Source organism: Anolis carolinensis, chromosome 1 (genome assembly GCF_035594765.1).
Source record: "Anolis carolinensis isolate JA03-04 chromosome 1, rAnoCar3.1.pri, whole genome shotgun sequence".
In the NCBI taxonomy this organism is placed as follows: domain Eukaryota; kingdom Metazoa; phylum Chordata; class Lepidosauria; order Squamata; family Dactyloidae; genus Anolis; species Anolis carolinensis.
Window position 1 is genome coordinate 67,452,484 of NC_085841.1, and position 14,728 is coordinate 67,467,211.

The window sequence follows — 14,728 nt, forward strand, 5'->3', positions numbered from 1 at the left end:
CCCCAAAAGTTTATAAAGAGCTTTGGTAACACTATTCACTTTTAATTTAATTTATTTTGATCTTTGATTTTGTTTTTTTTGTGTTAATTACACTTTTTCATCAATATTGATGTAAGTCACCTTGTCCCCATTCTTGGGAGAAAGCAGGATATCAATTACACAAGTCCCGTTCTGAGAGAAAGATGGGTTTTAAATCCAATAAATAAATAAAGAATAAAGAATAAATGCATATGTTCTAGCCCCTTTGGTGAAGCTAGATTTTTCCTACCCGACACTTTTAACTAAACAGCTTGTACAAATGAAATCGTGTTATTTCACAAAGGACAAATGGAAACCTTCACAGTTGCCTGAATGGCAGGATATGCACAGAAAAACAAATATTTACAAGTCAAAGTGAAACCTCCCACATATTTCCCTTTTATGAATGTCAACAGTCAGTCTGACCTGGATAAAGATATTGGACTGTATCCAGCATCAGAGAAACAAACTTTCACTAGCCAACTCCTCTCTCTTCTGAAACCTTTCTGGCACATAATTCTCTTTTTGATAGGCACACAGTCTCCCAGCGCTGATTTTAGAAGTGCACAATGGTGAAATGGAATACATTTTGCCAGGTGTGCTCATGGAAAAACATCATTATGTCTAATCAACATTATCACTTCTACATGAGATGCTATTGCTGACCTAGAGCACGAGTGAAGAGTGCATGTCCCCCTCTACATGTTACTCAACTGCAAATCCTGGTATCTCCAGCCACTTACACCCAGTGGTAAAATATAACCTTTTGACAAGTTGAGGGCAACACATTTTCCTCTCTTGACCTAGGTTTTTTCCCCCTTATTTAATATTTTCAATATTTTCCAAGAAATATTTTTATAACCAGACTACTGCTTTGCAGCTCAAAAATTACTTTAAGGGCAGTGGGGGTTAATCACACTTGCACACTGTTTCTTGAAATGGTAGTCTGTGAATCTGCATTATGGTTTCTAGTTTTCAATATTTTTGTGGACCTGTAAAAAAGCTAAAAAATTCTGGATGCAAATTAATGGGGTAATCCATGAAATTCTTAAAACAAGAATCAACTTAAAACCATGCCTTACATTGTTAGGACTATTGGATGATCAAATAAAAAAGGAATACAAGAGAATACTGCAGAACATACATATTAACAGTTGCAAGAATTTTATATGCTCAAAAATAGAAAACGGCAGAGATACCAACTGTAGAAGACTGTATAGACAAGATGTGGGAAATAATAGAAATGAAGAAATTAATAATTTTATTGAAAGATATGTTATTGGGCACATTTCAGAAAAATGGAAACAGTTTTATCAATACAATGGGAGGAAAAGGGAAAGATTTCATGTACAGGTTAGAAGACATAAAATGTTGGTATATTCAATGTTAATGTTGTATATGTTAAAACAGAAGTAAACAATTTGCTGGACATGAAGTGGAAGAAAAAATAGAGAGAAACTGACAAAAGGGAAGCTGGAAATCCACGTTTAAAACTAATTTATGTATGTTAGTAGTTTTAGAAATGTATGTTTGTTGGGCTGTCATCGTCTTATGTCTGTGTTTTATAAGTATTTTTGCTTTCTTTTTATGTGTTCTTTATTATTCATATTCTTAATTATTTTTGCAAAACAGTTTCACCAGTCAGGGCAAGAACAGAAATAAGACTTAGGGATATAAATTCAAATATGTATAGTTATGTTGATTAGTCTAAAAATCTGTGTATAGTTTTCATTTTAAAAATTCTAATTTTTTCTTATTTAAGTATTCTTTTGCACATCTCTCTCTCTGTGTCTGTGTGTGTGTGTGCAATTTTAGTCACAGTAGTGTGATAAAATTTTGATGCTGGAGACTTTTGTGCTGTTTCTCTGAGAGAGAAAGGAAAAAACTCCAGTTAAGAGACTGGGTACCCTTCTCAGGGGCAGGCGGGGGAAAGCAGCACAAGCAGTAGTAGTACCAGTAGTACCAGTAGTGGTAGTAGCAGTAGCAGCAGCAAAGGGGAAAGTTAAGTATGTGGATAAGAGATGGAGGGAACAAGATAGAACCAGCTGAAGAAAATGATGATGATGATAATGATGATGATGATGATGATGCATGTATTACCTACCTCTCCTTGCTGCTAGTGGGGGAAGCAGTGGGTAGGATAAAAAGGGAAACGAGGAATAGCAGCAGTAGGGGGTGGGGTGGGCATCACTTGGCAGGCTCCACCAAGGGGTTGTGTGGGCTACATGTGGCCCATGGGCAGCATGTTCTGCAGGTCTGGTGTGGGCCCTGTGGTTTAAAATCATAGGTTAGATAGGAGCCCCCAGTGGCACAATGGGTTAAACCCTTGTGCTGGCAGGACTGTCAGCAATTTGAATCTGAGGACAATGGGTGAGCTCCCTCTGCCAGCTCCATGTCCCCATGAGGGGACATGAGAGAAGCCTCCCACAAGGATGGTAAAACATCAAACATCCGGGCATTTCCTGGGCAATATCCTTGCAGACGGCCAATTCTCTCACACCAGAAGCGACTTGCAGTTCCTGAAGTTGCTCCTGACATGAAAAAAATAGGTTAGGTTTTTGGCCATTGGAATAAACTATAGTTAATAACAATCAAGGGAAAATTTCTGATCTTCTCTGTATAACCATGCTGGAGGAAGAAAGCGGAATGGGATGGGGGTTACTTTAAATTACAGTAGAGTCTCAATTATCCAATATTTGCTTATCCAAAATTCTGGATTATCCAATGCAGTCTGACGCCCACCTGGATCCTCAGCTATTTCTCTAGGCAGCAAGGACTGAACTTTTGAACACATTTAACTTCCGACAATGTTGTTACTGTAAGTTCATTTGATGCAATTCTATCTTTATTTGAGGTCAATTTGTTAGTAGCCAATGTTTTTGTAGTCAGTGTTTTCAATACATTGTGATGTTTTGGTGCTAAATTCATAATTACAGTAATTACTACATAATGTTATCGTGTATTGAACTGCTTTTTCGGTCAGTTTGTTGTAAAACTTGATGTTTTGGTGCTTAATTTATAAAATCATAATGTAATTTGACGTTTAATAGGGTTTTTAAAATCCCTCCTTATTATCCAACATTTTTGCTTATCCAACATTCTGACAGCCTGTTTATGTTGGATAAGTGAGACTCTACTGTATTGTTTTTAATAATCCTCCTCAGTGCCCCCCCCTCTTTTCACCAAGATCAATACAAATGCTGCCACTAGCCGAACTCCAGTATGACATTTGTAGGAGCTTTGAAGTTTGTGGTATCATATGTCCTTCATCTGGTGCAGAAAACATGCCCTACAGGTTTTTCTAGTTTTCCAGATTGATTTTTTTTTGGCTTGGGGTAGAAGGTACAGCAAGAAAGAAACTATATCCATCACTGTTGTTTGAAGAAAGGTACAGTGATGGATATAGCCTGCTATCTTCTCAAAACATTATTATAATAAATGGAATAATCTGATACTATTGGCTTACAGACTCCCAGTAAACCTACTCTTATAAATAGGAAGTCATTGGGACCTCCTTTAATAGCAAGATATAACACAGTATGATAATTATTTGATGCCTGGTTTTTGAATCCCATTTCACGATAGGCCTTTCAGGAGCCAATATTGTGTTCTTGTTGGTGCCAGGTTAATTTTATTTGTCATGCTATGTTTAGGTTTTTTTGTGTGACTTTAGGTTTTATATTGTTTTACTGATTTAACTGTTTGATTTTTGGAATCCTCATTTGCACTACAGTTCTTGTTTTTATTGAATCTTTGTTTTTCTGGAGGCATGACTTGCGCATTAAAATAAAATTCACAAAAATTGTTGCTCATTAGCCTGTGCAATTTAATTCCTTTAAAGGCGGAAATACAAAAAATGGAGAAATATATTTTTATATTAAATATATGATTAATGCAAACTATATTTATTTATTATGATTACTATTACAGTATTATTATTTATTTATTTGTTTATGCCCCACTTTTTCTTTCCATAGATTCAAAGCGACTTCCATTAAAAGCATTTCAATATAATTTAAAATATACAAATATACAATCTTTAAAACTGAATTAAATATCAATTGTATTAAAATTTGTTTAAAATACATAAAATATACTAAAACTAAAAACCACAGCACCCCTGACTTGATCTTAAAAATCTTATTTAAAAGCCTTAATGCACACCATCCCTGAATTTAATTATTACTATTAAAAGGAGAGGCAGCATGGTATATTGGTTTGAATGTTGGATCAAAACTGCCAAATAATGCACTTTGAACGGCATTATATGTTGTAGTCTTGTAGCCTGAGAGGAAGGAAAAGGCAAATGTCTTCTTAACGAATCTTGCCAAGAAAATCCTGTGATATGTTTGCCTAAGGGTCCTGATAAGTTGAGAACAACTTGAGACACACAACAAGAAGCAAATGAAATCCTTTGATGGTTATGATGATGTGTTCTGTCTGTTTCTTCACATGGTGATACTACCATTATAATGCCGATTGAACAGCATTATACAATCAGTGTATACTTATATAATGCAGTTCATGCAGTTAAACTGTATTATATGAGTCTACACTGGCCATATAATGCTGTTCACTTTGCATTATAATGGTAGTGAAACCTAAGGTTGGATATACACTCCACTCGGAAACTACATTATATGGTCAGTGTAGACTCATATAATACAGTTTAACTACATTATATGGGTCTACACTGGCCAGGTAATGGCGTTCCATGCAGCCGCATGACCTTGGAGGTGTCTAAGGACAGCACCGGCTCTTCAGCATAGAAATGGAGATAAGCACCACCCTCAGAGTCAGACACGACTAGACTTAATGTCAAGGGGAAACCTTTACCTTTACGTTACACTGACCAGCTGCAAACTGCATTTTATGGCAATGAAGATCTAGCCTAACTGACTAATGAGAAACTGTTGAAATCCAAGACTTGACTACACAGTCTCAGATAAACTGGATTATGGACCCATCTACACTGACCATTTAATGTAGTTCCAAACTGGTTTCAAACTGGGGTGGCCAGACAAACTCAAACAAAATTACACAAAAGAAAACCTTGAATGTGGCTTGTTCAATCACCATCTGGGCCTCAAATTGGTTGCAGGATTTCCTATGTAATCATCTGCACAGCGAAGCAACCCCCTTCTGGATTCTTTACTGTGCTTCAGCAGGGGCAGGTGTCTACAATGCACTCCAAATTTTGTGGAACGATTTCACTTGGAATCTGGGATACATTGACATCTGCTGTAGCACATTTTAGGTTAAACTTGCCCTTTCTTAGGGCCTTTATTAATGTGTGGTATACCTTTAGATGCACACTGCAGCCATGAGTTTGCTTCAAACTGCATTGTAGAGTCAGTGTGGAGCAGGCATGCACAACCTGTGAAACATCCATGTGTTTTGGACTCCAACTCCCAGAATCCGTAGCAAGAATCCGTAGCCATAGAGGCTCCTACAAGAAAAACTGCTCAATTGATTTTACTATTGTTTACACTGAGTGTCAACAACAGGACTTATCTGGAAATGTCATGGGTAGAGAGATCTTTTCTTATGAAGTGTCAGTGTTTTCTGAGACTGAAACTTTAATCTTCAAAAAATTAAAATGAACTGGTAGGAATTTTGTTTCTGTAGGAATTTACTGGTGTCTTAGACATTTGAGTATTGTGACAAGTTTACAAACTGCTAATTATGAAATCATTTATTCTTTTGGCTAGCATTTACCATGTTTGACTACTATTTTTGTATAAATTTTTATTGTGATATATGAGGAAAATCCAACAACATACAATCTTCAATATTCAACAATCAAAATGTAAGTACTATTTCCCTTTCCTCACCACCTCCCCATTCCCATCTGTGAACAACACACTTTATTTAACTAGTATCTAACAAAAATCTGTCCTTATCATTATACTAATTAATCTCCCATTCAGCTATTTCAAAATCTATTTCTTCTTCTTTTTTAAATACTCAAAAGCCATTCTCCATTTTCTAGCAAATTCAATCTTTGTTTTCTCCCTTATTCCATTGGAGATCATGGCCATTAGATATACTCTTCTACTTATCTTCTCCAATCCTTAATAAGAAATTTTTCCTCCTTCGAAGATTTTACTATAATGATTCTCATTGCCACATAACTATATTGGAAAATTTCTACATCGTCTTTGCCAATTATCTTCTGAAACAAACCCAATAAACACATTTCTGGGTTTTTTCCTTAATCTTTTTAGTAATCATTTTGTTGGTTTCTTTAGTCACCTTTTCCCAAACCCTTTTTACCACCATACAGGTCCATCAAACATGGAAGAAGGTGGCTCTCTGCATTTTGCATCTCCAACATTCCCCCTTAGGGATTTATCAATTTTAGCCATTAATTCAGGAGTTATATAACTTCTATAGAACATTTTATACATGTTTTCTCTTTAATGTGAGGTATATGACTATTAATTTTTTAAATCTTTTTTCCATAAGTATTCCCAATTATCTAAATCTATATTACAGATTTTTTTCAAAGAACGCTGAAAGATATTGCATTTTAAAGTATTTTAAAGAAATTTATTCATTTATAAATTTCAACATGCACCTAAAAGAAGTTGTAAGACTTTTTGAGTAACTATTTTCAGAGTTTTTATATAAAGTTGTGTGCCGTCCGCCAGACAATAAAAAAAAACTATAAAGCTGAAACGTGCCGTCCTTTATCCGGGCGAACTGCAAATCCCTATAAGCTGTCCTAAAATATTGAACGACTGAGTCTGGAGAACTTCAAAAAAGGATGTTTATTCATACAAGGTTGTAAACCTGGCACAGATCTTAAAGTTGCAGAAAATGAAACAAATTTCCATAGGTTTTAGTTGCAGAATTATCCCTGGTTCCAGAAGGCAAAGGTGATTATAAAACCACTATACCCTAATCACGCTGTCTATATTAGAAGGAGAAACTCTTTCCTTCCCTATCTTTACAGCAAAGATTAGTTCTAGAAGCGATGGAATAACCCTGCTCCTCTAACTAGATTTCCTATTCCAGATCAGTATAATTCAATACTTATCTAATTTGGATAGGCTTAGATTGGCCTGGTTTTGAGGATGATTTGTCCCAGTTAGCCTTGCACAGCTCCAGCACGTTGGAAGACTATAGCCAGAATGAAGCTCCAAAATGGAGACTAGACCCTGGTAAAAAGGGCGGTCCTAAGATGTTGCATTCTTTGACCAATCACTGCAAAGAAAACTGCAGCCAGCTCTTGCAGACTTCAAGCCACTTTTCCTGGGCTTTTGCAGCCAGAGGCTGAAACAGAATGCAAAGGAGGGAAAACAAACAAACAACCAATAGGTAAGGCAAACCATCGTCCTGGGGGACGGAACACTCCCCGCTTAAATTCCCAGGATGTGGGAATTTACCACTCAAAAACATACAAACACCTTTGCACATATGACAATACAAACACTAGAACTTTAAACATCTCCAATAAGCAACACGAGGTCACTAATTGGTCTGTCCAAAATGGACACTTTGTCTCTGTTGCAAGTCTTTAATTGAACTTTCCTGACCTTACCATCCGGGCAAGGAAAGGTCTTTAATACAATGCCCATGGGCCATGCATGGCGGGGCAAGTCTTTGTCCTTTAACAACACAACGTTGTTAACCTCAATGTTGTCCTGTGGGCTTTGCCAGATTCTTCTAGCTTGAAGCTGGCTTAAGTACTCAGCTTTCCACCTTTTCCAAAAGTGGTTGGCCAAGGACTGCACCTGTTTCCACAGGGCACGGTGAGTTCCGTCCGGAACTGGCAACATGATGTCCTTCCATCCTGGCACCTTTTGTGTCAAAATAAGTGCAGGAGTCAGTGGTTGTAAGTTCTCAGGGTCACTGGTAAGGGGAACCAGCGGCCGGTTGTTGATAATTGCGGTAACTTCCGCCATAAGTGTCACCAAAACATCATGCGTCAATGACCTATGACTCAAAAACATGGCATTAAGGATTTTGCGACTAATACCAATCATCCTCTCCCAAACACCACCCATGTGGGAGGCGTGAGGAACATTGAAAGTCCACATAATTTGTTCAGTATTCGTAAAGTTCTGAACCTTTGGGTCTCTCCCAAACCTAGACACACAATTGAGTTCTTTGGTCGCACCTACAAAATTGGTGCCACAGTCCGACCGAATTGACTTAATTGGCCCTCTGAGGGCTATGAACCTTTTTAATGCGTTCAAAAATGATGAAGTGTCCATCCCTTCTATGACTTCTATATGGACAGCTCGTATTACTAAACAAGTAAACAAAACTGCCCACCTCTTGTTATTTACAACACCACCCCTGGTTTTCCTAGTGACAACCTCCCAAGGTGTTGTCGAAGGCTTTCATGGCCGGGATCACAGGGTTGTTGTATGTCTTTCGGGCTGTGTGGCCATGTTCCAGAAGCATTCTCTCCTGACGTTTCGCCCACATCTATGGCAGGCATCCTCAGAGGTTGTGAGGTATGGATAAACTAAGTAAGGAAAGGAAAGAATATATATCTGTGTCCAAGGTGTGGCAAGAGTCCTTTGTCACTGGGAGCCAGCATTAATGTTTCTGTTAATCACCCTAATTGATTAATGTTTCTGTTAATCACCCTAACCTTGGGAGGTTAATCACCTCCCAAGGACCAAACACATCGATTCCCACATGGGAAAAGGGTGGGTCTGTCAAAGTCCTATCCTGAGGTAGTTCTGCCATCAACTGACTTTGACAGTTTCGCCTAAGGCGCCTGCATTTAACACATTTGAAAATACAACTGTTGACCAACCTTTTGGCATTAACTACCCACAGACCTTCATTTCTAAGGGCTGCCTCAGTTAGAGTTCTACCCTGATGATGGATCCTTTCATGGTGATGCCGAACGAGCAGCAATGCAGTGTGACTATTAGGGGGTATGATGATGGGGTTTTTTATGCACGCCTTGAGTTTAGCTTTGGCTAACCTTCCTCCAACTCTCAAAATACCCTCCTTGTCTAGAAATGGGTTTAACTCATTTAGAAGACTTTGATTAGGGATGTTGAGCCCTTGCTCTAGCCTAGCTATTTCCTGCTTGAAAGCAGATCTCTGTACTGACTTGAATATGACGCTCTTAGCCTTTATCATATCCTGGACCTGTAAAGGCTCACTATCTTTGCAAGCTAAACGATGTATAAGCCTAGCAACTGCTCTAAGAAGACTGTGCCACTCCGAAAAACATTCAAAACGGTGTGGTTCCAGGCAAGATCTTTGGCCCATCTTGATTGCAGTGGTGGTCTTGCAGGCTGTTATTTCTGGAACAGACTCTGGTAATTCTATGTTTTCCGAAGGTGAAAAGACCAACGGGAAGTAGACATCCGCTAAACATCGGGGACCCATCAACCAACTGGATCTTAAAACTCGTTGAGCTGATGCTCCTCTAGAAGCGATGTCGGCTGGGTTGTCATTTGTGGCAACATGATGCCACTGGCTAGGTGTGGAGCTAGATAGAATGTTGTTAATTCTATTTGATCTGGGAACTGTGATGGTTTCCAGTCCTTCAGCTTGAGAAGTCCAATTTGCCCAAGCTGCTTTCACCGATGGGGTCAGCTCTTGATCCCATCCTATCTTCTTCAGTGACCAGAGTCTTTTTTCTGTCACATGCCTGTTGTTTGGCAAAGTGGGTTTTTCTGCTTTAAAAGGCAGAGGGGCTATCCAATTTCCCTCGGGACTCCGGGAAACTTGAGAGTTCATGATCTCTAAAAACCTCTGTTCATCTTTGGAAAGCGCTGTAGTTTCATCCCTTTCGGAGACTTCAAAGATGGAAGAATACTCTGGTGTTATCCCCTGACAATAGACCGAGATATGACTCAAACAGCTATGCATTAGTGTGGGGCGTCTGCCTTGAAGCACGTGCGCTTGACGAGTGCCCACCGACGATGGAGGGTGCATCCTATTTATGCACACTGGGCCTGTAACTGTCCAGCCTAGTGGTAGCAGCTGAGCAATGGGCGCCCCTGGAGGTCCCTTAACTTGGTCGTTCACATAGAACAAGTTCGGACAGTCCGCACCAAGCAGAAGGGCAATGTCCACATCTGGACGGAAAGCAGGTAAGGCGTTCTTCAGCCTTCGCAAGTGTGGATGAGCCTCCACAACTTCTCTAGTTACAATCTGCCTTTTGTTCCGGGGAATAGAGGAACACTCAATGAGGTCTGGTAACTCGAACAGTCTCTTCTGGTCACAAGAGGAGACAACAAAGCCGGATGCTATGCGACCCTGCAACTTCTTCTTCCCTACACAGGTGGACATGGTGTAGTCGACCGTCTGGGTTTTTATGTCAAACAGTTGGAAAAACTCTGGAGTCGCCAGGGAGGCGTCGCTTTGTGAATCCAAAGCCACGTAAAGTCTCTTTTTAAGCCAAGGTCTTCTGGCTGGATATACATCTGCTAGGCAGATGGGATGGCAAACTCTGAACTGGTGCACGTCAGAGCATAGTTCAGTACAGGCGACCGATGGGGCATCCTCCTGCATCCGTGACGCGGTCTGCATGTTGGTGGCTTCAGTAGATGACCCTTCTTTGGAAGACGTGTCCCCTTTGGCGCGGGAGACAGCGTCAGAGTTGTGCATCGCGGTGCAATGCTTAAGGCTGTTACACCTTGCGCATTTGACGTCCTCTTTGCAGTTGGATGCAAAGTGAGGAGTTGCTCCACAGCACCTAAAACATATGCCCAGCTTCTGTACAATCTGTTGTCTTTCTTTATAAGGCTTCTTGCCAAATTCCCGGCAGTTGGCCAAACTGTGAGGCTTTTGGTGAATGGGGCAGAGCACCTCCTTCACCTCTGACTTGGATTCGTTGGCCCTGTGCTGAGTTTCAACAGCATTAACACTAACCGGTCTTTTGGCCTCTCTGGATGGTTTTTTCTCCACTTTAAGTGCCTTCTCTGGCTGGGTCCCTTGGTATAAGGTGGGGAGGCCCGTCTGCGGATCATTCCTTTCTCTGGCCGCCCTGGTGATGAACTGGACCAAATGAGAAAATGGAGGGTATGCCTGGGAGTGGGCCTCCTTGTAGTTGAAGACCTCCTGTCCCCAGCGTTCTTGCAAAGTGAAGGGCAGCTTGGTCAAGATCTGCCTCTGGGACAGGTGCTGATCGAGGCACTTCAAACCGGGCAGTTCTGGATTCTCCTTGGCCGACTCTAATTCCGTAAGGAGATCGCTGAGGTCCCACAAGAGTTTGAAGTCTTTGAGTTTTAAAGCTGGGAACCTTTGGAGCTTGTCCATAAGAGATGCTTCAATCTCTGTGCTGGCCCCATACCTCTGCTGCAACCTGGCCCAGGCCTTTTCCAGGGCTTTGTCGGGATCGGCTACGTGGGCTGCGTAGATCTTCTTAACTTGTGAGGATGAGGCTGGGCCCAACCATGCAGCCAGAAGAGTCAGTTCTTCCTCAGGCAATAACTTTAAGTCTCTGATTGCTCTCTGGAAGGTGGCCTTCCAGAGAAGAAATTCCTCAGGCTTGTCCGAAAACTTTTCGACACCCTTGTCCTTAAGATCTCTTCTGGGGCTTCTGATGATGGAGACAAGCTGGGACTCTGGCGTCGAAGGGAACAATTGAGGAGTTTGCTGTTGTGGAGTGGACTCCCACCGTGCACCTTGCGTCAACCTTTGGCCTCTTGGAGGGATGACATCGACCACTGACGAATCGGTGGCTCCCTGTGCAGCTGTCTGTAAGGGCCAACTAGCACTTGGCCTTGAGGCCCTGATTGACTGACCTAGGGATTTAGCAGGAGGCACAGGTAGCTCGGGCAAGGGTGAGCTCCCCGCTATGACGCTCTGCTCTGCAGGAAACTCAAAGGTGACTTTGGGGCCCTGCTCTGGGTAAGGAGAGAAGTCTTCCTGTTCCTCATCCGAAAACTGGCTGTTTAAGCTATTAAGATGCACAAGCACCTTGGAAGAAGGGTCCTGCTTCGGCAACTGACTTACATTTTCTTCTGTGAGTGGCTCAATTAGGGCCTTGGCCAAAGTCTCAGCCCTTACCTTTTTGGCAGTAGCATCCATCCTTATTCTAAGCATTTCTATTTCACCTTGCCTTTGGGCCTGTTCCATTTGCATTTCGCTTTGTCTACGGGCCTGTTCTATTTGCATTTCGCTTTGTCTACGGGCCTGTTCTATTTGCAGTCGTTGCTCTTCTTCTTTAAAGGGAAGGGTGAGATCAGCTGCCTTAGCATCAGCCTCCGCCCCCGCTACCTTGCTCTTTAGCTCTAGACGTGCAGCCTCCTTAATGTGCAAGGCAGCTAGGGAAGAGATGGCACTCCCAGCAGCAGAAGACTTGCTAGAGTGGCTATGTTTAGATGATGCACACTCCCTTAGCTTAGATACCTGGCTAGAGCGGTTGGACTTAAGACTAAGTGCCACAGCAGGTGATTTTAAAAGATTGGTCTCATGGCTGCATAAGGAAGACTGATTTCCTTTTGGCTCAGACCTTAGATTAACAGATGGAGAACTAAATTCCAAGGCATCTAGAATTGCCCTCACCTTATTTTCTTTCTCATTAGTGTCAGCTAAGACACTCACTATTTCTAACTCTGAATCCTTGGCGTTAATGCGCTCGAGGACCTGGACTATCTTAGACACCAAACCCCTCCAAATACCGAAGGTCTCTTCAAGGTCTGTCTGTAATATGGATGGCACCCTTGTAATACCCAAGCTCTCAATTCTGTCCATTAATGTTACAATTCGCTCCCATGCCGAACCTAACCTCACATGGAGGAGCTCCTTTTCATCTATTAGATGGGCTAGCATCTTGGCTGAAGGGTGCTTTATCCTTTGGGGCCTTTCATTCCTACTTTCAGCCTCAGAAGGAGGTATACCATCTGCATCATCTTGAAATTGCATAGACATTATGTATTCTTAATAGCAAGTAAATTTACAACAAAGGCAAATGCAATATACCTGCAAGTAAATTTACAATAAAAGCAAATTCAATATATAATACAATTCACAGCACTTAACCATAGCAATATATATCACTAAGTAACTATACTTTACAAAGATTGTGACCTTTGGCGCCAAACTTTGGTAGGCAAGCTGCAAAATGCCAACTGACAGCAACTTGCCACTTGATACCTCCCTTGCCCGAGTGACGTAAACTGCCAAAATGGCGACTTCGCCAAATTTTCAAGCACCTTGTGCTCCGCGGCTCGAGGCCTGCCGCCGAAGGAGCACCGAGGCTGGCTTTGGAAAGGAGGAGAGAAGAGACGCCTCCTCCCCGCTGTGAAGGGAGGTCACCACCACAGGACGATGAGACAGGTCACCACCGCAGGTCAATGAGGCAGGTCACCACCGCAGGATGATGAGACAGGTCACCGCCGCAGGTCAATGAGGCAGGTCACCACCGCAGGATGATGAGGCAGGTCACCACCGCCGGACCATGAGGCAGGTCACCACCGCCGGGCGACTGTCCCGGCCGAGATCCTAGCCACTGTGAAGACTCAGCCAGAACTTTCTTTTGGAGTTGCCAGGCTTATCTGGGTCCCGGCCTGGTGCTTCTGGACTCACCACCTCTGTGTGAGCCCAAAGACTGCTGCTGGAGCTCCGCGGCTCGATACCTGCCACCGAAGGAGCTCGGGGTAGATTGCTGGGTTTTGCACAGCCGTGCAATTGCAGAAACAGCCGCAGCTGAAGAGCAGGATACTGCAGAGGCTGAAGGAATGGCAGCAAGCTTCACTGCAACAGACCAACAAAATCAAAGTCTCTATGGCCGTGCAGGCTAGCTCAAGCGGAAAACCGCTGATCGTCCTCAAAACTGTGCCGTCCGCCAGACAATAAAAAAAAACTATAAAGCTGAAACGTGCCGTCCTTTATCCGGGCGAACTGCAAATCCCTATAAGCTGTCCTAAAATATTGAACGACTGAGTCTGGAGAACTTCAAAAAAGGATGTTTATTCATACAAGGTTGTAAACCTGGCACAGATCTTAAAGTTGCAGAAAATGAAACAAATTTCCATAGGTTTTAGTTGCAGAATTATCCCTGGTTCCAGAAGGCAAAGGTGATTATAAAACCACTATACCCTAATCACGCTGTCTATATTAGAAGGAGAAACTCTTTCCTTCCCTATCTTTACAGCAAAGATTAGTTCTAGAAGCGATGGAATAACCCTGCTCCTCTAACTAGATTTCCTATTCCAGATCAGTATAATTCAATACTTATCTAATTTGGATAGGCTTAGATTGGCCTGGTTTTGAGGATGATTTGTCCCAGTTAGCCTTGCACAGCTCCAGCACGTTGGAAGACTATAGCCAGAATGAAGCTCCAAAATGGAGACTAGACCCTGGTAAAAAGGGCGGTCCTAAGATGTTGCATTCTTTGACCAATCACTGCAAAGAAAACTGCAGCCAGCTCTTGCAGACTTCAAGCCACTTTTCCTGGGCTTTTGCAGCCAGAGGCTGAAACAGAATGCAAAGGAGGGAAAACAAACAAACAACCAATAGGTAAGGCAAACCATCGTCCTGGGGGACGGAACAAGTTGTATAAAGCTCAGAGTAATTATATAAAATTATCCTTCTTTGTTAGTTATTGCCACCTGTCATTTTGCAACTATAGATCCTTATTTGATGTCTTTCAGTGCAAAATTGAGTTTGCTAATTCTTTTACTGTTTACCTGGGTTTTTTTGTAACACTATAGTTTATTACTATATTCACAAGTCTCCTTTTCTTCTAGAAAATTTATGCTTTTGTTTTCTGTTCATTGTA

The 14,728-nt window shown here is 41.7% G+C and overlaps 2 protein-coding genes across 12 annotated transcripts in view; one reads left to right on the plus strand and one right to left on the minus strand.

The window, feature by feature from the left end:
* pde10a (phosphodiesterase 10A) overlaps nt 1-14,728 on the plus strand; it is a 360,355-nt gene that overhangs the window by 214,094 nt on the left and 131,533 nt on the right. The gene's annotated exons all lie outside the window — the stretch shown is intronic.
* On the minus strand, nt 6,662-9,870 carry LOC134297800 (uncharacterized). The gene is made up of 2 exons (XM_062976388.1): nt 8,644-9,870; nt 6,662-8,345 (listed from the first exon to the last, which is right to left on the minus strand). Exons 1-2 carry the CDS (start codon nt 9,865-9,867, stop codon nt 7,464-7,466), a joined length of 2,106 nt encoding a protein of 701 aa, XP_062832458.1. The 5' UTR covers nt 9,868-9,870; the 3' UTR covers nt 6,662-7,463.